The 22,746-nt window shown below is 45.7% G+C and overlaps 1 protein-coding gene across 7 annotated transcripts in view; it reads left to right on the top strand.

The window, feature by feature from the left end:
* Nucleotides 1–22,746, top strand: part of Itpr2 (inositol 1,4,5-trisphosphate receptor, type 2) — a 406,037-nt gene that overhangs the window by 157,544 nt on the left and 225,747 nt on the right. For all 7 annotated transcript variants that reach the window (XM_039108425.1, XM_063286748.1, XM_039108427.2 and 4 more), the window contains 7 exons: nt 676–927; nt 2,127–2,271; nt 4,104–4,254; nt 9,073–9,266; nt 14,321–14,450; nt 18,475–18,532; nt 21,363–21,528. In XM_039108425.1, coding sequence (XP_038964353.1) covers nt 676–927; nt 2,127–2,271; nt 4,104–4,254; nt 9,073–9,266; nt 14,321–14,450; nt 18,475–18,532; nt 21,363–21,528 — 1,096 coding nt within the window. The remainder of the gene's footprint in view (nt 1–675; nt 928–2,126; nt 2,272–4,103; nt 4,255–9,072; nt 9,267–14,320; nt 14,451–18,474; nt 18,533–21,362; nt 21,529–22,746) is intronic.

The following is a 22,746-nucleotide window of genomic DNA, read 5'->3' as shown; positions in this document are numbered from 1 at the left end:
TAGGCACACTTGTCAGGTGAGCCTGACAACCTGAATTTGATCTTTGGAGCTCATAGTAGAGGGAGAGAACCAACCCCCAAAGTTGTCCTCTGACCTCCACACAAGTGACGTGGCACATGGATGCCCTCCCTCCCCTTCAAAGACGACGACGACGACGACAACAACAACAACAACAACAACAGCAACGGCTCTTTGAATTTAAGGGATAAAACCCAGGGCAGAAATTGGTGGGGACCAGGGAAAGATGCAGAACCAGGGTCTCCATGTTTTTGTATCTCTCAGAACCAAGGCAGCGGGGTATCTTTAATCCTAGAGGCTGGAGAACCCATAGCACCGTCTGGGACGATCCTGTTTTCTTTTCAAACCAAGCGAGGACAAAGTCAATGTGGATTCTGGAGCCCTGTTCCGGCCCCAACCAGAGGCTGGGGAATGTGGGGAGAGGTGACTTCATGTGACTCACTGTCCATTACAGGCTTGGTGGATTTGATCTTAGGACAGAAAACCTGGCCACAAGAGGTCACAGTGACAGGGACAGAGTTGTCATTTATTTACAGAGTTTGACTCGGTGTTATAAGTACTTGTAAACAGTTGACATACCCAGAGGCTGGCTGTGCTTTGTCTGTTAGGGCCTTAATGGCAGTGAGAGGGATACTGTAACATGTCTCATGCATTTAGGTACCAGCTAAACCTCTTTGCAAGGATGTGCTTGGACCGCCAGTACCTGGCCATCAACCAGATTTCAACACAGCTGTCTGTAGACCTGATCCTGCGGTGCGTGTCTGACGAGAGCCTGCCCTTTGACCTCCGAGCCTCTTTCTGCCGACTCATGCTCCACATGCACGTGGACCGGGACCCCCAGGAGTCTGTGGTGCCTGTCCGCTACGCCCGGCTCTGGACTGAGATCCCCACCAAGATCACGATCCATGAGTACGTTTGGAAACCTCGTATCTTACTTAGGGGTTTCCATTTTGGTGACGAAACACCACAGCCAAAGTAACTTGGGGAGGAGAGGGTTGATTTGGCTTATAGTTCCACATCACTGTTTATCGTTGAAGGAAGTCAGGGCAGGAACTCAAGCAGGGCAGGAACCTGGAGGCAGGAGCTGAGGCAGAGGCCATAGTGGGGGTACTGCTCACTGGTTAGCTCCCCATGGTTTGGTCAACCTTCTTTCTTATAGAACTCAGGACCGCCAGCCTAGGGGTGGTACCCCCCACAGTGGGCTGGGACCTTCCTCATCAATGACTGAGAAAATGCCTACAGTCTTCCCTACACTCTGATCTTAGGGAGGTAGTTTCTCAGTCAAGGCTGCCTCCTCTCCAGTCGACAGACAAATGTCGGTGTATTGTATTTATTGCTTTTTTCCCCCATTGTTCTGCCATTTAAGTAGCTGAGGAGAAATACTTTAATGAAGGGAGGGTTATTTTGGCCCACAGTTCAAAGGACGGTCCATCTTGGCAAGGAAGACTCAGCCCTAGGACCTTGAGGCAGTGCCACCTTGAATCCACACGCAGGAAACAGAGGGAGCTCAATTCTCATTTTTCCTCTCTATTCGGTAATGGCCTCCAGCCCAGGGTATGGCGCTTTCAACACTCAAAGCGGGCCTTCCCTTTCCAGTTAACTGGTTCTATAAATATCCACAAGACGTGCCCAGCGGTGTGTTTTCTAGAGGATTCTAGATCCCATCCAATTGACCGTGACGATGAGGTGTCACGGGAGACGTTTCTCAGGATGTTCAAATTCAGCAGACGAACGCAAAGCGAGGTGTTTTCAACTTTGGGATGAGAAGCGCAGGAAGGCATTTGCACATTTATGTTCTCACTGTCGATCTGGGAGGAGTCAATAGGACACTCCCTCCCAAGAGCATATGCCAGCTTTCTAGCAGGAAGCATGGTTCTGGAAGCTAGCGAACAACTAGTAACAGCCACAGGTTGCTGAGCGCCTGGTGCGCTGGCGGACCCCACCTGGCTCCGCCCATCTCAGTTCACAGTAGCCCCTGATGAGCAGGTGGGATGCTCACTCCAAGAGGTTGATTGACGTGTCCAAGGCAGTGCCCCCTGGCGGTCAGACTGTGTAACAGTCCCACTTTTCAGTCTTTCAGTCTAACTCTCTTCTATCTGTCTGGGCAGGTATGACTCCATCACAGACTCTTCCAGAAATGACATGAAGAGGAAGTTTGCCCTGACAATGGAATTTGTCGAAGAATATTTGAAAGAAGTTGTGAATCAACCGTTTCCTTTTGGAGACAAAGAGAAAAATAAACTGACATTTGAGGTATTTTAAAAGTACTGAATTTATTTTCTGTGTGCCTAGTGCCCACAGTGGTCAGAAGGGGCATCAGATCCTCTGGAACCAGTTGGTCGTGAGCCACCACGTGGGTGCTGAGAACCAAACCCAGATCCCGTGGAAGAGCAGCCAGTGCTCTTAACCACTGAGCCACCTCTCCAGCCCCACTTGAGGCATTTAAAAATAGTCACACATGGCAGGATTGTGTTCTTTTGCTAGAAACAAGATGCAGCGATCGTCAAAGATTTTCCTTTGCTCTAATATTTACAGTCTTTGATATAATTCCACGTTGATGGTAAAAATATAGAGTTGCTATTTTAAACCTTAATTTTGTTCATTAGCTTATTTTTGAAACCATGTGCGTTGTGTAGAAATACACTTCACATGCTAATTACACCACAATCAAGTGATTGGATACAGTTTGAAACAGAAGAGGAAAATTAAAAGAAAAACTTTATATTACAGATCCCCTCCCCAGGACAATTAAAAAAAATAAAATAAATCACCTTTTCTGGTTGGGTTGAATTTTGTTACAAACACACTCAGCGACTAGAAATGCCAATTCCTAGTAGACCAATGGTCAATAGAATTGCGAATAAGAGCCCACTTTATTTTAATTTTTATTAGTGCCTTGATAATTAAAATGTTCTATCTCGGTTATCAATTAATTATAGCTTTCCTTGTTGTATTTTTGTTTATATGTAACCATTATGCTTGATAAACAAGGGCAGTTTGGGATAATTTGTATTCACTGCCTTTCGTCCACCTTCATGGAAGTGTGATGGGATTGCCTGGGTGACCTAATTGAAATGTGAGGAGAACGTAATAAAAAATAACTAGAGAGTCCCTGCCAATCATAGCTGTATCAGTCATTCACTGTCACGAGACACACTCCCAGTTCCCTTATAGCAGCATTTCTGTGAGCCAGGAGCCTGGGTATGGTGCAGTGGTGTCTGTTTAGTCACTCATCCTGTTTCTGCTTTTCTCAGGTGGGTGTCAGTGGCCCTTCTGCTGTGCCGGCTTGTCACCTCAGCACTTGGCCACGTGGCTTTTCTGTGGCTGAGTGTCCTTGCTGTGGCACCTGGCTTCCCACAGAGAGCAAGAGAGCAAGAGAAGGAGAAGGGGGGAGTGAGAGAGAGAGAGAGAGAGAGAGAGAGAGAGAGAGAGAGAGAGAGAGACAGAGAGACAGAGAGACAGAGAGACAGAGAGAGACAGAGAGAGAGAGACAGACAGAGAGAGAGACAGACAGAGAGAGAGACACAGAGACACACACACACAGAGAAAGAACATTCCCAAGCAGTGTTCTGTAATCCTGTAATCTAACCTAAGCGGTGTTCTGTAATCTGTAAGCCAGCCTTGGGAATGACACAGCATTTTCACTGTGACACACACCAGCCTGACTGATAGTAGGAGGGACAGCCTATACTGGAGCCCGGTGGGTGTCTTGGAGGCTGCATCTCACCCTCGGTATTTCTTGTAGTACCCAGAAGGCCAGAGGCCAGTGTAGAGGACATGGAATTCTGGGCCAGTTTATGGCTCATACGTAATAAAATAATTTAACCGCCGATTAAGTGGCATCTTCCTGACTATATTTAATTAAGTGGTAAATATTGTAACGTAAACATTCCTTAAGTCATTTAGAGGCTCTGAGTTAATCCTAGATCCGAATCAGTCACAGTCTGAACTATCCCGTCTCAGGGATTTTAATTCCCGGGTGTCCAAGAACTAGGAGCTTGGAATTACCTGAGAACGTTAGTTATTGATTTAGACATTGATTTAGACATTGATCCCACTCTCCAGCACGCCTCTCTCCCGTGCAGGTGGTCCACCTGGCCCGGAACCTCATCTACTTCGGATTCTACAGCTTCAGCGAGTTGCTGCGGCTGACGAGAACTCTGCTGGCGATCCTGGACATCGTCCAGGCCCCCATGTCGTCGTATTTTGAAAGATTAAGCAAGTTTCAAGATGGAAGTAAGAACTCTGAGGAATGTGATGATGTTTTTGTTATTAAGTGGGAGGGAGATTAAAAACCAAACATACAGAGAAACACACGTGACGTGCGTGTGCAGTCCATACAAACATCGGCTCACAACGGGGCCGTGTGATAACAGGGTGGTGTGAGTGTTTTGCTTTCCTCTCATGATGTGTGTGTGTGTGTGTGTGTGTGTGTGTGTGTGTGTGTGTACACGTGCGTGCACAGGCCTGAGGTTAACATTAGTCTGTTTAGACCACTGTCCACTTTATTAATGTAGGCAGCATGTCCCGAGGCACTCAGAGTACACTCATCCTGGCTACTCTGTATTCAGTGTTCAGCTTCCCTAGCGAGCCCTTGTCTCTGCTTCTGGAATGCTGGGGTTGCAGGCAGCTATCATGCCTGCTTGGCTCTGACACGGGATCAAGGGATCTGAACCATCACATTTTCAGTAGTGCTCATATCATAATCATATGGATTATATTATATATATAAACTATATATTCATAACCATATATGCATATATGGAACCATTTGTAATGGTGACTGTGTTAGGTTGGAAAGCGCCCCAAGATAGGAAATTGTTTTTGGGGATTATAAGGAAGAGGACATACTGTACATATCTCGGAGACGGTGTGATCAAAGGAGGCTTAGTCAGTCGAGAGGATCTGTGGTACAGTTAGACCAGACCTCAGCTCAACACATGGAGGGTTGGAGCTGGGGTGGCCCTTTGGAGTTGTCACACACTGAGGCAAGAGGGCCAAATATGTCTTTGTGGAAGTTAGTAGTTTCTGTCTTCATCACGGAAGAAGGCATGTGACAGTGGGGAAGGGGAACACTCTGCCCAGGAGTGTGGCAGTGAGGAAGTGGGACACTCTGCCCAGGAGTGTGACAGTGGGAAAGGGGGACACTGCCCAGGAGTGTGACAGTGGGAAGGGGGACACTGCCCAGGAGTGGGACAGTGGGAAGGGGAACACTCTGTTTAAGAGTCATGTTGAGAGAGAGGTGGGGTGAGGTGCTGATGCTGGCCTCTGGAGAAGGACTTATGCAGACAGCACAACGACAGCCACTGTGACACCCAGGGCATGATGGGAAAGGAGGCAGCAGATTCCAAGTGCACACATGAAGAGGGACTGTCCGATCAGAAATTTCACACAAATCACAGATTACTGTTACCTCAGTCCCAGTCTTGTACACAGTACAAACACTGTGTGAACCCTTCTCCTTCAGGGTGATATAGAGAGTTTAGTGACTACTGCAGAAACCTGAGCATCGATGGGTCAGTTATCCCGAGAGCTCCAGCTACAGGGACTTCTGTTAGAAGAGATATGAGCACATGTCTCTTTACTTCAGATAGGACACTGTTTGTAGGCCAAAGGGATAATTCTACCCAAGTCTAGCTTAATGAACTAGTGAGTTTCTTGAGTTACTTACAGGAGTATGTGTGACTCAAAGACATCACTGGAAAAGCCCACCCCAGCATGGGCTACTCAGGCAAGCTCAGCCCTGGATCTCTCTCACAATGTACTGGTATCCAGGCAGAATGGAGCCTCTTCTATCCACAAACTGCCTTTTACATATCTAACTTTGAGGAGGGAACTTTGTGAATCATGTAAAGTTTCAGGAACTTCCTGAGTCTTGGATATTTCCTTTAGTTCTTTAGTCCTGTGCGTTTTCCTCTCTCTTCAGGAGGAAGTATTTCGGTTTGGGAGAAACAGGTACTCTCTGTGAATGTCCCCATAGGCACAGTCGTTTGAGCACTGGCTTCACAGTTGGAGGTGTTGTTTTGGAAGGGTGTGGAATCTTCAGGAAGTAGAACCTTATTTGAGGAAGTGGGTCACCAGGAATGACCTTTGACATTTACAGCCTGGTCTTACTTCCTGCCCATGGAGATGTGAGGAGTCATTGGTCACTGACAGCTGCTGGGAGAGGGATAGCCGGTTTTCTTTGAGGATAGAGCCCCTGTTAAGTCACCGATGCTGTAGTGGATGGCCCCATACCCAAGAGCATGGGACTGGCATGACTTGTACTTAGTGGGTTAAAAAAAAAAGGACAAGAATTTGGGTGGGGGGGTGGATCCTGCAGGAATTGTGGGAGGGGATGAATATGATCAAAATATTCTATGATACCAAGCTGGTAAAGGAAAAAGTTCTCTTGGGGATAAGAGCTGGCCCCAGTGTCCTGTCTTTCACTGTAATGGGGCATTCTGTCTTTGTTCTGATTAATCTAATACTGTTGGTTGGCTGTATTGTGTCTTAGGGAAAGAAATACTGTCTTCAAGCGGGAGGGAGGTGGGCTTCTAAGTGTTTTGTCTCTGGTCCTCACACTTCTCCAGCAAGCCCTTGAACCACTGAGCTGTCTTCCCAGCCTCAGGCTTTACTTATTACTGACACTAAAAATAAAGGTGACCTACAACTGTGAATCTCACTATACCCCCTTCCTCCTGTTTTTGTTAAAAATTAAACAAATTTTATTTTTAAGATAATTAATATTCACACATGCACACACTGCTTGCATCAAACCCACCCCTCACCCCAATTCCTTCCAACTCCTTTCTTACTCTACCCCAAAATATACCCTTCCAACTTCATATATTCTCTCTCTTATTTTGTTTGTGCTTTTAACATTATTATAATTAATTAATTATTTTTATAAATATACTGCTCATTTAAAAGATTTATTTATTTATTTTATGTATATGAGTACACTGTCGCTGTCTTCAGACACACCAGAAAAGGGCATCGGATCCCATTACAGATGGTTGTGAGCCACTGTGTGGTTGCTGGGATTTGAACTCAGGACCTCTGTAAGAGCAATCAGTACTCTTAACCACTGAGCCATCTCTCCAACCCTAATTAATTAATTTTTAATTAAACATTTAAAATTACATCACTCCACCCTTCCCTTTCCTTCCGCTAATCCTTTCTATGCCTCTCTGTTCCTTCTTAACTTGTCGACCTCTTTTTTTTCATTATTATTGTTACACATGCACAAATTTGTAAATACAATCTGCTGAATCTATTTAGAATGTCTTAGGTGTATATGATTTCAGGGTTGACCACTTGGTTACTAGGTAGCCAATTAGGGGTCTCATCCGTGGAAGAGACTAATCTTTCCTATTTTAGAGGTCATTTGATGCTTGTAATTATTTGTGTAGGGATGAGACCCTGTGAGCTATTTTCCTTCTGTGTTAGTATGTACTGGTGATGCACTTCTTCAGGTCTTGTTTGGGAAGTCATAGTATTGAGGTATCATGGGTGTAGCTTCCTTGTTACTGCTAAGAGATACAATCTCACAGTGGACTTCCTGGTCCTCTGACCCTTACAAGTTTCCTGGTCCCTTCTTCCAAGATATTCCCTAAGCTTTAAGGGCTGGGAATCTCATGGTTGGTCAGTTGATCTTTGCAATTTTGATTAGCTGTTTTTTTTTTTTTTTCCAGTGGCCTCTGTTTTCGGCAAAGAGAAGCTTCTTTGTTGTGGGTTCTGTGAGAGCTACACTTATCTGTGGGCATAAAAGGTTTTAGAATGCAGTTAGAAATCACACTCTCTAGTAAAGTGGCAGTGGCAGGTCCTCCTCTAAGACCTGTGACATCACTAGACCTTGGCGGTTGGCTAGGTTTCTGGCATGATTTCCTTCCTGTTGAGCTGTCCAATCAGTTAGCTGTTGGTGGGAGGTCTAGATGCCGTTAGATTCTTTAGAGCGTGTCTTACTTTTCTATTGCTCTGACGAAACATCATGACCACAGCAACTTATAAAAAGAAAAGTATTCAGTTGGGGGGCATAGAGTTCCAGAGTCCATGACTATCATGGCCCAGAGCTTGGCAGCAGGGGTGGGGCTAGAGAGGTAGTTGAGAGTTTATGTATGTCCAGTCCACAACACTAGGCAGAGAGAGAGATAACTGGGAATGTTAAAATACTATGATATGTGTTGAGGTGTGTGCGTGTATGCGCGTGCATGCGTGTGTGTGTGTGTGTGTGTGTGTGCATGCGTGTGTGTGTGTGTTTGGAATTCCATATTCTCCTATACCTGAAAGGTCGAACATAAAAAGTAATGATGCGGGTTGGAGATTTGGCTCAGTGGTAGAGCGTTTGCCTAGCAAGCGCAAGGCCCTGGGTTTGGTCCCCAGCTACGAAAAAAAAAAGTAATGATGTGCTATGTGTGCATGAATGATGTGAGAGCCACAGGTCTGTGGCTTTGGTGTTGGGGAGTACTTTGGGGAATTGACTCTAATGGAGCATGGAGGAGCACCCTGGGTGGTGGCCATGTTCAAGTCTGGATGGCTTATGGTGTATGTGCGCACACATTTTTATGAGAACCCCGAAGAACTCACCTCTGGTGCTAAGCTACCTGTCAACCGCAGAGCAGTATGGAGTCCATGCGTGGCTCATCTGGTCAGCTGGGAGAAGTTAGGGATCAGTTTTGCAGACTAAAACCCGGGGTTTTAATTTGGGTTTGGGAAATATCAGTGCGTACCGTGTACCTGTGATTTGTGTGGTGGACACGGGACAGCCAGGTGCCTGTGATTTGAGAGGTGCAGCTGATGTTTTCCAAGCTGCAGAAGTTCACAGTGTAAGCGCCTCTCACTGCAAGCCAGGAAATGTGACGTCTTGAATTGGATACCTCTGAGTTGGCCGTCCATGGAAATTTCGGGAGAATTCTGTGGTCCACATGCCACAGGCATGTGAGGGTGTGGGAAGGTGGGATCTCCCTCCAATCTTCCTGACGACATGTGCTACACATTTAGGATGGAAACCATTGAAGCCATCTTGTGGGCCACCCCCATCAAGGTGTTTAAAGAGTCTTCTTCTCGTGCCAGGCAACAATGTCATGAGGACCATCCACGGGGTGGGAGAGATGATGACACAGATGGTGCTCAGCAGAGGCTCCATTTTCCCAGTGAGCGTGCCCGACGCACAGCCCAGCGTCCACCCCAGCAAGCAGGCGAGCCCCGGCGAGCAGGAGGATGTGACGGTTATGGATACCAAGCTAAAGGTTATCGAGATTTTACAGGTGTGTACAGCCTTGTCCTCTGTCACCGTGTGTGTGTTTCTATGTGTCTCTGTGTATGTCTCTGTGTATGTGTGTGTGTGTGTATGTGTGTCTCTGTGTATATCTCTGTGTATGTGTCTGTGTGTGTTTCTGTGTGTGTATCTCTGTGTGTCTCTCTCAGTGTGTCCGTGTCTGTCTCTGTGTGTCTGTATGTGTGTGTCTGTGTGTGTATGTCTCTGTGTATGTGTCTGCATGTGTGTGTGTGTGTGTGTCTGTATGTGTGTGTCTCTGTGTGTATGTCTCTGTGTATGTGTCTGTGTATGTCTGTGTGTGTATGTCTCTGTGTATGTGTCTCTGTGTGTGTGTATATGTCTGTTTGTGTCTCTGTATGTGTATGTCTCTGTGTATGTGTCTGTGTGTGTTTCTGTGTGTGTGTATGTGTGTGTATCTCTGTGTGTGTCTTTCTCTGTGTGTCCGTGTCTGTCTCTGTGTGTCTTTCTGTGTGTATGTCTCTGTGTGTGTGTCTCTGTGTGTCTGTGTGTGTTTCTGTGTGTGTGTGTGTATGTATGTATGTGTATCTCTGTGTGTGGCTCTCTCTGTGTCTCTGTGTCTGTGTCTGTGTGTGTATGTGAGTGTGTGTCTATGTGTGTCTCTGTGTCTATATGTGTGTCTTTCTCTGTGTGTATGTGTAACTTGTAGCAATCCCCTGCCTCAGCTTTCTGAGTGGTGAGATTCCAGTGTTAGGCATGATACCTGGTTTTGCTGTGTATCTATGTTGAAATGCTATTGGTGTGATGTGATTCTGAAATCTTGCTGGTCTCTCTCTATTCTGGAAGGCTGTTGCCCTCGTTTTATTATTACTTATAGGCGAGGAACAGCTGTCAGTCTCACGCGGATGCTGCTGTGCACACATACCCCGTTGTTTTGTCCCAGGAACTACACTAATGGTGTCTAGAAACCATGAAGTGTCTCGAGGTGATAACATGGCTTTCCCATGTGTTTATTTTCAGCTAGTATTGACCGAGATGGAACATTTTCTTCATTTAAGAAGAATTTTAAGGCAGGCATAGTTAATGATGACATCCTAATCACTTTTCTGTGTTTAATTTTTTGAAACATATCTGTGTGTTCCACATACCCAGATCTCTCTCTCTCTTTTTTTTTTTCATCTTTATTAACTTGAGTATTTCTTATTTACATTTCGATTGTTATTCCCCTTCCCGGTTTCCGGGCCAACATCCCCCTAACCCCTCCCCGTCCCCTTCTATATGGGCTTCCCCTCCCCATCCTCCCCCCATTACCGCCCTACCCCCAACAATCCTGTTCACTGGGGGTTCAGTCTTGCAGATCTCTTGTTGTTACAGGAAACTCAAAATTTTTATGTCAGACACGCTGGTATACTTCCATAATTCTAGCACCCAGGAAGCTGAGGCAGGAAGATTTCTGTGAGTTCAAGGCCAGCCTGAGCAACATAGCAAGACCCTGCCCCCATTGTTATTCATCAAACATATTAACTGCTGATTTATTACTTTACATAATTACCTCTCTCTGTGTTTCTAAGGGGCTGGGGGTGCTTTTTTGTTTTTTACAATTAACCAAGTTTAATACTTAGCCTTATCAATTTCATGAGTTCAGTCATTTTGTGCAGCAGATCCCTCCTCACAGAGGCTATGATTTCTAGCTTTTTCGTTTTGGGGTGAGTCTGGGAAGCAGGCTTACGGTACCTTTGTGATAGCATTTCTTCCAGAGTTGAGAATAGAGTCTGTATCTTTCAAGACTGTCTTAAGAATGTGAACAGAGTTTCCCAAACCTTTTGTCATCATCAAGCGAAGCCGGAGCTCCCAGAAGCGGGTCAGCCGTCCTGGAAGGCTCCATGCATTTCTCATTCAAAGTAATTAGATTTATAATCATAACACATTTCCCAGTAAATCCAGGGCTCCCAAAGGCCATATACTGAGAAATGTTGGCTGGCTTCCCGACCCCATGTTCACGGCCTTGAAAATTCATATCATGTTCTTACCCTGAAGCTGAGAAAGGGACCTACGGGGCCCCAGTTCAGTGCTGTGTCCTGTCTGTCTGTGTCTTCCCCACCCCCTCCCAGCCCCTGCCAGTGGATGACCACTGATGCATGTGGCCTCACCTTCAGTGGTGGTCTCAACACCAGTGCTTCTCACAGTGACCGTGGAAGGAGGTGCTGTGTGCTTCAGCCATACTCGGCTTGCTTCAGCCTCCACCCAGCAGAGTTTCCTGAGCCTCTGTTGTCTGACTTTCACACAGGACCCCCTGTTCCAGAGATGCTCAACCTCTGCCTTCTCAGAAATCTCTTCAACAATCCCTGGTGCTACGCTCACCGGCTGCTTTCTGCCAGCTCTTATGCCTCAGGGGCTGCCCCTCTTTACCCTGTTTAAATAAAACACATTTTCCAGTGAACACTGTCTTGTTCTTACCCTCTGACCTTATTCTCTCTCTTTCTCTGCCTTTACACATTTTAAAATTCATTTTTATTTTGTTAAGAAAAAACAAAATTTGTTTTGTGGGCTGGCTCTTACTTAGGTTGGTCTCGAACTCATGAGAATTCTCCTGCCTCACCCTCCCAGTGCTGAGAATGTTGGGATTATGGATGTGATCCACCATGTCTGGCTTTTTCTCTGTCTTGTAATCTGTCTCCTTATCTTACACTGTATCTTCATAACTAGAAACACTAGGGGAGCAAAGGCCATGAGATAAAATCCCGTGAGTTCTCATCTCCAACAGAAGAGAGAGCTTCATTAGTGTCTCATATTGAATTCTTTTCCCCCCTCCTTTGGGCATTTGGGTTTTAAAATCTCCTGTGTATGGAACAGCCATAGCCCAGCTTCTGTCTCCACCCTCCTGCTTCAGGACCAAACCACAGGCCGTTTATTAGTTAATGGTTCCCAATGTTGGCCTGCTCTACACCCTGTAAATCCCCATTCACTGGAGTCTCTCTATCCAGCCTGTGTTGTATCCACGGCAGGTTAATAGAAGAGTTGCTGATATTCACCAAGAGCCACATTTACAACCTGGCCTCCTGAAAAATATTATGTCAGAAGGGATTTTTAATTTCTGTATGCATGCATGTATATGTGTGTGTGGGAGTTAGGTGCACATGAATGCGGACGCCTGCAGAGGCCAGAAGAGAGTATCGGGTCTCGTGGAGCTGGAGTTACAGGTGTTTGTGCCGCCTCTGACAGGATGCTGGGATTCAACTTGAGGCCCTGCAAGAGCAGCATCTCTCCAGTCCCGTGGGAGCTTTTGTTTACCTCACCATCTTCCTCTGCTTGGCAAACAAATGTGGATTAACTTAACGAGAGTAGCTGACGTGAGCTTGCGTCCTTTTCGGTGCAGCATGAGGAAGACTTTAAAGTGTGGAGAAGAGGATGGGGAGGAGAGGAGGGAGGGGAAGGGAGGGAGGGAGGAGGAAGTGGTGGGGGAGGGGGAGAGGGGAGGACAGGAAGGGGGTAGGAAAGGGTGAAGATGAGAGAGAGGAAGAGGGAGACAGAGAGACAGAGATCCAGATACTGGCTATGGAATCATAAGAAGTGTCATTAAAGGAGTGTGCTGTGGGTGCTCGAAGCGTCTTGAGAGCTTACTCTCAGGGGTCAGGGATGGGAGAAGAGAATCAAGGTTTGGTGGATTATGAACAAACACGAGGAAGCAATGGGAAATTGTGTGTGAGACAGTGCTCACGGGACAGAGAGGCCTGAGCACTGAGAGGGGGTGGTGCCTGGGGGAAGGGAAAACCCTGGAAACAGAAGGCAGGTTTTCTAAAACCTCATCTACCACAGTGTTCACAGTTCAGCAAGGAGACCCATTGAGACCACAGGAACACTGGTAATAGCTACGCTCAAAGCCTCGGGCTCATCTCGGGGCAGGTGAGATAACTAAACTCAGAGCGCATCTCTCCTCACGGTCTTCCCCGACCCCCTGGCTCAGCCCTGTGGACCACCTCATAACGGTTATCCCTGGTTTTCCCAGCACAGTAACTTATTCCTTCTGGGCAGGGATTCCCAATGTTTGGGTTCCCCAAGGCTCCCAGCAGAGCTTGGGTCTTAAGGGTAACTTCATTAGTGTCCACACACCAGCCACGGAGCCGGTAACAGAAACTGAAGGAGACACGAACACCATGGAGAAACCCAGGAACCGGGAAGTTAGCCCATCTGGAGGGTCTGGCTTCTGGGCTGATGTCAATGGAGCTAGATCAACTTTACTGCAGTTGAAGCCACAGCCTTTCTGCACAAAAGCAGCTCTAGCATGTTCTTCTCGGCAAAGAAAATTATAAGTATGTCTGGGATCACAAGAGCATTGCTTCTTAGACCCACAAGGCACCTCTACCGGAAATGCCTCTTAGACCCACAAGGCACCTCTACTGGAAATGCCTCTTAGACTCACAAGGCACTGTACCAGAAATGTTCAGAGGACAGTTGTGGGGCACCAGATTTCCTTGTTTCTAAAACAAATGGGGGCCAGATACAGTGGCATATATATATATATATATATATATATATATGTGTGACCCTAGCACTTGGGAGGAGGGACAGGATGTTCCAGGTTATCCTCTGATACACAGGGAGTTTGAGGTCATTTGGAGGTGGGGGTCATTGAATGAATGAATGAATAAATGAATGAACGTGGTCTCAGTGCTGACCAATGAAAACATCTCTTCCTTCACTTAAAGACTAACATAGACAGGCAAACAGCCAAGCGTTTATAGTTTGCAGGTAAGATCTCCCACTGGCTCATTTGGAGGACTGAGAAATATGGTTGCTGTGTGTCATGGCTTGCATTAAAAAACTTGCTGTGTGTGTATGTGGGCACATGTGTCACAGTGCCCAACTCTGTGGAGCTGTCTCTCTACTTCAACCTTACCTGGGTTCTAGGGATGGAGCCCAGGTCTCCTGGCGTATGTGGCAAGCGCTTTTCCCATGGAGCAGTTTTTCCAGCCCACGACTCACAGGTTTTAGTTTTAACGCCATGCTAATGCCTGCACCATCCAGTATAACGGGGTCTTTCAGTGCGTGTTAATAGAACTAAGCTTGCCATGTTGCTTCTTCTAGTTCATCCTGAGTGTCAGGCTGGACTACCGTATCTCTTACATGCTGTCCATATACAAGAAGGAATTTGGGGAGAATGATGGCAACGGTGACCCCTCTGCCAGCGGCACCCCGGAAACATTGCTACCATCAGGTATCTCCGTGGCAGTATTTGTTGTCTGTGCTCTGTGTTCTTTAAAATGTATTTTAAATAGTACTTTTCATTCCTCGGGAGTTTCGTGTATTTTGGTCATATCCACCCATCACTACTGCCCCGCCCCCTCCCTCTGAATGCTCCCACCCCATTTCCCTGCCCCACTCATTTCCTGTTTTCTTGTTATTGACAACTTCCTGAATCCAGCCGGGGTTGCCGATATGAACCTGGGCATGTGGATATTCACTAGTGTGTGTGGTCACCTTACCAATAGCCGTGTTGTTTAAGAATACGACTCTCTTCCCAGCAACCATCGTTGCCAATATCCGTGCTAGGAGTTTGGTGTTTTTGGCTGGCCCGGTCTGGCGGAGGTTACCTCAGCTGCTGTGAGTTGTGCACCAGCCATATCTTGTCTAGACATCAGCGTGTCAAAGCGCTCGTGTCTGCTTACTGACAATATTCTTTCTGCCTCGTCTTCTACAAAGTCCCCTGCACCTTGGATGGTGGGAAGCTACCAGAGGTAACCCACCCTTGGCAGAGCACTCAGGGTTATTTATGCTCTGTACTTTGGCCAGGGATCTGTATTAACCGTTATCCAAGGGGAAGGAAGCTTCTCTGACCAGAGCTGAGAGCAGCATTGATCTGTGCATGCAAGCACGAGTATTTAGAAAGCTGTTTGTCAGAACAGGCTTTTAAAGGGAAACAACAGTAGGTCCTGTGATAGGGCCCCTGATCTCCCCAGTCATGGGCTGTTGACCAGCCGTGAAATCTCTCCTGTGGTGTAGGCTTCATATCCAGTCAAAAAGTGTCTGGCTAATCCTATACCCATCCTGCCCCTGTTGTTCAGTGGGCACATCTAGCCAGCATGTGTCAGTATTGAGATACGCAGCATCCAGCCCTGAGTGAGATTTGAAGTGTTTTCTCCCTCAGGAGTTCTCACAGCTCCCTTGGCTCTATGTAAGTTAGCCAGCAGGAGGAGAGCTTTCTTGTCTATTGAGGTGCTTTTCTCTGTGTCTTGAATCCCAAGTGAATGATGTCTTCAGCCATTGCGTCTTGCCGTTTAGCATTGGTGGACAACCAAGAGTAATGACAATAACCTTGCATTCAGACTGCCCCTGGGGCCAATCTAATCAATAACTCACAGGGGGCTATTCTGTGCCTTGCACTAAGGTTTTAATTCAGTAACCCATGTTTTCTAGAAGTAGCACTGTGCACCCATGTAGTATACATATATGTGTGTATGGGAGGGTTGCATATATATATATATATGTTTACATATATATATATGTGTGTGTATGTGAATAGTGTGTGTGTGTGAATAGTGTGTGTGTGTGTATTTGTATTTAATTAGCTTACAAAATAATGGGTTACCACAAGACTTCTTTGTGATCCTTGATTTTGCATTCTGCTTTTAAAGACCCCCCAAGCACCTTTCCTATCTACCTTAAAACAAAAGCATAACTTGGTCTCCGCATTCAGGAAGCAGGGAAGGGTGAGTTCTGGTGTTTGGCTCACTCTGAGGGGTGGCACCACCCATGTTCAGGGTGAGTGTTCCCACCTCAATTTAGCCTTCCTGGAAACATCCTCACCACACAGCCAGGGGTGTTTCCATGGAGACTAAATTCTGGCTGGTTGGCTTCAAAGTCAGGGAGCCCTGAGGCCTCACCCGCTCTGGAGCCTGGATCTTTCTCACATTATGTTCTTTGGGTGAGAATCTGAGAAAACTGTGAACGGAGAGCAGCGTGAAGTCCATCTGAGAAGGGCAGTGTCTGTGGGCAAGCCATGGTTAGCCAGAGAATAGAGAGGAAGGGCTCCCCGAAGGCCAGCCTGCGGTGGTGCCTGGGCTTTGGAATTCTCTCCCACACTTAGAAATTAGGATCTTTCTGAGACCTGGAACATTATCCCAAAGAGCATAAAAATGGCTGTAACATTTAGAGGCCGTAGAAGGGGCTTTGTGAAGACTCAGAATTATTAACTCACCCCTTACCTGGATGGGTCAGGTCAGTCCTGGAAGGCTGTTACTACATCTTAGAATGGAGAAGGCAGTTAACACAGCTCTTCTGAGGCTAACAGTTGTGCACAAGAGGATATCTGTGTAAGGAGCCACCGTCTCCGTCCGTAATCAGTCGGGCAAGAAGGATTCGTTGACTGTGGTAAGAGTGGGGACAGAGCAGTTGCCTCTTTACTGATCATCGAACTGTGCCCTGCAGACCGGCAGCCACAGTTCCACCCAGGCGAGCAGCCACTGCTGGCACCCCTACAACACTGCAGTTTCCCAGAAGTTCAGACCCTAGAGGGCTGTTTCCAGGAATGGTCAGACAGAATCAGGAAGCCATGCTGGCGACTGTACTGACAGAAGCATAACAGTTATTGGCTCCCAGAAGCCAGGTTTCTGGAAACATGAACTCTTGAGTGTCAGGAAAGTATCCAGGCAAAGGTTGAGACACGCCGGAAAAATCTGGAGAAGATGGATTTTTAAGTGAGAGAGTGTGTGAGTGTGTGAGTGTGTGTGTGTGTGTGTGTGTGTGTGTGTGTGTGTGTGTGTGTGTGAGAGAGAGAGAGAGAGAGAGAGAGAGAGAGAGAGTTTATCTGTGTGTGTGTGAGTGTGTGTGTGAGGAGAAAAGGATCTTTCCTTCTTTGGTGTCTCTCTCCATGCTCTAGAGATACTTGTCTCACACAGGCAATGACCCTGCTCTATGAGAAAAAGAGACAGAATTTCAAATGTGTGTGGCAGAAAGACCACATTGCTGGGAAGCACAGTGACTCTGCTCTTCACATGGACTTTGATTCTTTAAGAAACAAATGCTTTTCCCTGGGGCTGGGGAGATGGCTCAGCTGCTAAGGGCACTGCTCTTTTAGAACCTTGGTTAGACGTCCAGCTCCCACATGATGGCTCACAGTCGATGTAATTCAAGTCCCTGGGCATCTGACACCCTCTTCTGGGCACCGCCCATAGGTGATGCACTGACATACATACAGGCAGAACATCCACACATGTGAACTAAAAATAAAGGGGAAGAAAATTGTTCTTCTTTACCATCACTAGTGTTAGCTGTATTTTTAATGTAGGTATGCACACATATATTTGACATATCAGACACATACACACATACATACACACACATACATAAACACACATACATACATGTACACACATACACACATACACATACACATACATACACACATACATACATATATACATACATACACACATACATAATACACACATACCTACACATACACCACACATACATACACACATACATACATACAATTACTTATAAATAAGAACACCTTTTAAATATGATCTTTTAATACATTTGATGGCAGTAATATGTTAACCTAAAGCATACCTTATATTAAATAGGGAGATAGCTCATTTGCAGCTCTGGATTCAATATACAGCATCTAAATACATATGTGCACATGTATAAACTTCAATTAAGATGTTCAGGTTTGCTCCAGGTTTTTTTTTTTCTGTTGCTGTGATAAAATACTCCAGCAAAGAGCTATTTAGGAGAGAAAGGGGTTTATTTCAGTTTATATTTCTAGGTTATAGTCTATGTAGCAGGGCAGTCACAGAACATACCCTTGAGAGAGCTGATCACACCACAGCCACAGTCAGGATAAGAGGGAAATAGGTACACACATATCTACTTGCTTGTGCTTGGCTTGGCTTCTGCACTCCTCAGCAGTTCAGGATCTCATACCTAGGGAATGGTGCCACCCACGGTGGGCTGGATCTTCCCACATCAATGAACATCAGTAATCAAGTCAGTCCCCGACACATGCCCACGGGCCAACCCAATTTAGACAGATCCTCATTGAAAATGTCTTCCTAGGTGATCCTAGGTTGTGCCAAGTTGACAAAGCTTTATGCTTGATTGAGTGGGGCCATATTGTAACTTTCTGATCTATTACCATTCAGCGTCGCGAAAGGTATTAAGATAAAAATAGGTTCAAGTGAGTGAGCATGAATGTGAATTAAGACAATGAAGATGTTCACTGTGCTTCTTCGCAGCTCTTGTCCCTGACATTGATGAGATTGCGGCTCAGGCAGAAACGATGTTTGCTGGAAGGTACCGTAATGATATTTCTCTTCTATATGGATAGACCTCACTAGAATTGTATCCATAGTTTGTTATCATCCGTCTTTTTATACATAGTTAGATACCCCAGTTGCTGATAACACAATTTCTCCCAGAAATGAAGCTTTAAATTTACTGTAAAGGAAAGAACATGACTCTTATTTAAGCCACCTTTAGAAACCGGGAGAAATTGGGTCCAGGTATTTAACTCCCTCAGAATTCTCAGCTTTGATTTCCTTAGATAACGAGAGTACAAATGCCCTGTAGCTCTGCTGTATAAATATGGCGGCGTCTTGTAACACATCGCTTCCCTGAGTCTTGCACAGTTGAGGTGAGAGCGTAGCTTCTTTTGATGATGTCTTTAACGTTGTGCATGAGAAGCCAGGCGTTGCTTCCAGCAGGAAGCATCCATGATGGAAGAAGTCAGGTCCCTCAGGTACCTGGGATAGGAAGCTCTGCTACCCCTTTGAACTGTTGGGCAGTTTCTTTTCCAGAAATGAGACAGTAGCAACCACAATGAGAAAGTGGATCTTGGAGTTACCAGATTCATTTTTAGAACAGACCTCAGGTGACCTGAGGAGACAAAATGTTTACACTAAACTTTTCTAGAAAGGGGAACAAGAGTCAAGGTTTAACGAAACCCCAAGATCCACAGCTCCATGCTAGCCTGGGCTACATAGTGTGAGTCTGTCTAGAGAAAGAAGGAGAAAGAGAGAGAGAGAGAGAGAGAGAGAGAGAGAGAGAGAGAGAGAGAGAGAGGGGACTGGAGAGGGAGGGGAGGAAAGGAAGGCAGGGGTGGGTGGGGGAGCAGGAGGGAGGGAAGGCAGGCAGGTAGACCAGAGCCCCTGAAGACTTATTGTTCAGTGAACATTTGGCGTAAGTTTATTTTCTATTGTGATACTGGCTTTTGTTATGATTTCCTATTGAAATATTTTGTTGTTCTGGGGCAGAAGGATAAAGGCACCTACAATTTCATTTTCAAACACAGACATGAGCTGTGTAATGACACTGGCCAGTGATGCCCCAGGTGATAGGCAGATGGTGACAGAGTTGTGCTCTGTAAAGTGGCAAGAACTGAGACATTCCTAGAGGCGGTGACCTCACAGCCACCCTGCTGTCAGATCACAGTGTGTTACTCAGGGGTCTGGAGAAGTGTGTGGTAACCACCACACAGCCAGCCAGCTGTGTTAGCGTGTGGCACATGCAGTCAGTCATATACAGAATGATAGTGACTGTTACTGGCTTATGTGTTGAGTATACTTTATTTCAGGGTGTGTGTGTGTGTGTGTGTGTGTGTATGAGTATCTTTGTCTCTCTGTGTTTATCCATGCATAAGAGTATTTATTTGTGTATGTTACTCCGTGTGAGTCTGTATGTGTGTATCTCTGTATTGTAGCTGTGTGTATGTGACTGTGTGTCTATATGTGTATCTGTGTATATGTATCTGTATCTGTGTGTATGTATCTGTGTCTGCGTGTATGTATCTGTGTCTGTATGTATGTATAGGTGTAAAAGAGTATGTATATGTGTGTGTGCATGACTGTGTCTCCGAATGTGTATCTGTATTTATTTGTGTGTGTGTGTATGTGTAAGAGTATGTATGAGTATCTGTGTGTATGTGACTGAGTATGACTGTGTGTGTGTGTGTGTGTGTGTGTGTGTGTGTGTATGTGTGTGTGGAGAGAGAGAGAGACAGAGAGAGAGACAGAGACAGAGAGACAGACAGAGACAGATAGACAGAGACAGACAGACAGACAGACCAGCAGCGGCTCACACACCTTGTCTCCCAACCACATTAATTCTCCTTTGTTTCATCTAACTTTATGCTGCTGTGTTCATCATGATCCAAGAATCAGTATATTATACTCTGTCTCTCTGTCTGTCTGTCTCTGTGTCATATATGTATCTATCCTCTATTTATTTCTCTATACCTATCATTTAAGAGTCAACTATGTCTGCCTATCGCCTATGTATATTTATGTATCATGTCTATCAATCATCTGTCTGTGAGTACAAGAATCTATTGATCTATCATCTGTCATCTGTCTGTGTACCAGTCACTCATATATGCATCTGTCTGTGGTCCGTGTTCTATCTCTACACCTCTCTATGCATCTGTAATCTGCCTCTCTGCCATACATATCTTCCCCCACCTATGGAACCCACACATATCACCTAACCTATATGTTAGGCTATATAGGGTGCACAACTGCCATCTAGAATGGAACCATCTAAGCGTGTACTTCTAGAACAGCCCGTCAGTAGCAGTGCTTGCCTTCAGATAGACCCCAGTGGAGTCCTGCTCCCCATCCCACTGTGCCAAGCACACAGAGCCCTGGGTGATGGCTCTGCGTTGTGACTCTTCCTCCCCAGCTGCCACATGGTGATCTCTTGGGCTCTGGGGGAAACCAGCCATTGGCTGATCTCAGAAGGGGACTCTGAGGGATAAGGGGACAAGTGGAAGGCCAAGAAAAGTGGTGGGGAAATTTGGACAAACAATGAACTACATATGAAAATGTGATAGTGAACCCCATTCCTTCTTTTATGTGATGAATAACAGTTAATGAAAATGGTCTCAGACTACTCGAATGCCTGTACTTCCTGTGTGTTGCTGAGCAACTCTTGAGATTCTTGAGGAACCACCTTTGTCACTGTCCCTCCATCAGCTAACTATATGAGATTGAGAGTAACAATGTCTTCCTTTCAGTTTCCCATTTTGGGAAAACAGGGGGTCTAAGCTTAAAAACCGTGATACAATTTAAGTGACTTTGATATGGATAGCATGTAATTTGTTATTTTAGAATTACTTTTGGTTTTATAGAAAAGAAAAAACTCCAGTTCAGCTTGATGATGAGGGAGGCAGAACCTTCTTAAGAGTCCTCATCCACCTGATCATGCATGACTATGCTCCACTGCTGTCCGGGGCCCTGCAGCTGCTGTTCAAACACTTCAGCCAGAGAGCAGAAGTGCTTCAGGCCTTCAAACAGGTGAGGCTGGGCCAGGCCCAGCACACGCGGGCTGTGGCTGTGGCTGTGGCTGGGGTTGTGGCTGGGGTTGTGGCTGGGACTGGGACTGGGGCTTGGGCTGGGGTTGTGGCTGGGACTGGAACTGGGGTTGGGGCTCAGTACCTGCTTGCCCAGAATGCACAGACTCTGAGTTGAGTAAAGTTGAGTGGCCCTCAACTTCTGAGGGTGTTTGTGACTCCCAGCCTGATGCAAGTTGCAGACGAGGATATCTTCCTTGAGCCTTTTTGTTGTTGTTGAGACAGGGTCTCACTCTGTAGCAGGAGCTGTCCCAGAATTTACTATATTCAGATTGATCTTGAACCCTTGGCAATCCCCCCATCTCTGCAGCCCCAGTGCTGGGATTTCGGGCGTACACTGTGATACCTCCTTTATGACTTTTTGTTTTGAAAGTTAGGTATGACCTTGTATGAGCCCGACAGGACCTGCTTTAGATTGAGGCTCTCACAGGAGCTATTCAGTCAATATCTTTATAAAAGTGACAGACTCTAAAATTTAGGGTGTGCTGGAGAATGGGAACATACTAGAAAGTTTGTTGTCCACTGCTGTTATTTTGGCTACAGAATCTAATGATCCACTCGACAAGCCATAGCTTCAAAATAAATATGGTGTGATTAAAAAAATATAGAACCTCCAAAGAACAGAGCTATGATGGGGATCTAGGCTTTTCTCGTGCATTGTTTGGATTGCATGTTAACCTCACGATGATTAGTTGTGAGAATGGGTATCTCACGAATGGAATGTCTTGTGTTTAGTGGAGCACAGACTTTAAGGAGCTAAATGGGAGTCATTTAGATGCACATGTTTTGCAGGTATGTGCTACATAGTGTGTTTAAATTATAAATTATATTGTTCTCTCAAGTTCCAAGACTTCCTGTTTATACTAGCAAATGTATATTGTAGCCATTAATATTTTCTTCCATGGTTTTTTTTTAATGTTTTGACTTTTCAAACAGATACATGTATAGAAAGCCTCAGAAAAACTAACTTGAACCATGAATTTAGAGTTAGATTACCTTTTAAAGGAATCGCTTATTTTTGTTTTATGCATGGGAATTTCCATTCATATATGTATGTGAACATATGTGTGCAATCCCCATGTACACATGTGCACATGTATGTGCAATACCGATGTATGTATGTGTACATATGTATGCACTACCCATGCATGCATGTGCACAT

Source organism: Rattus norvegicus, chromosome 4 (genome assembly GCF_036323735.1).
Source record: "Rattus norvegicus strain BN/NHsdMcwi chromosome 4, GRCr8, whole genome shotgun sequence".
NCBI classification, from domain to species: Eukaryota; Metazoa; Chordata; class Mammalia; order Rodentia; family Muridae; genus Rattus; species Rattus norvegicus.
Note: the sequence above shows the minus strand (reverse complement) of the source record. Positions and strands in the feature narration are given on the sequence as shown.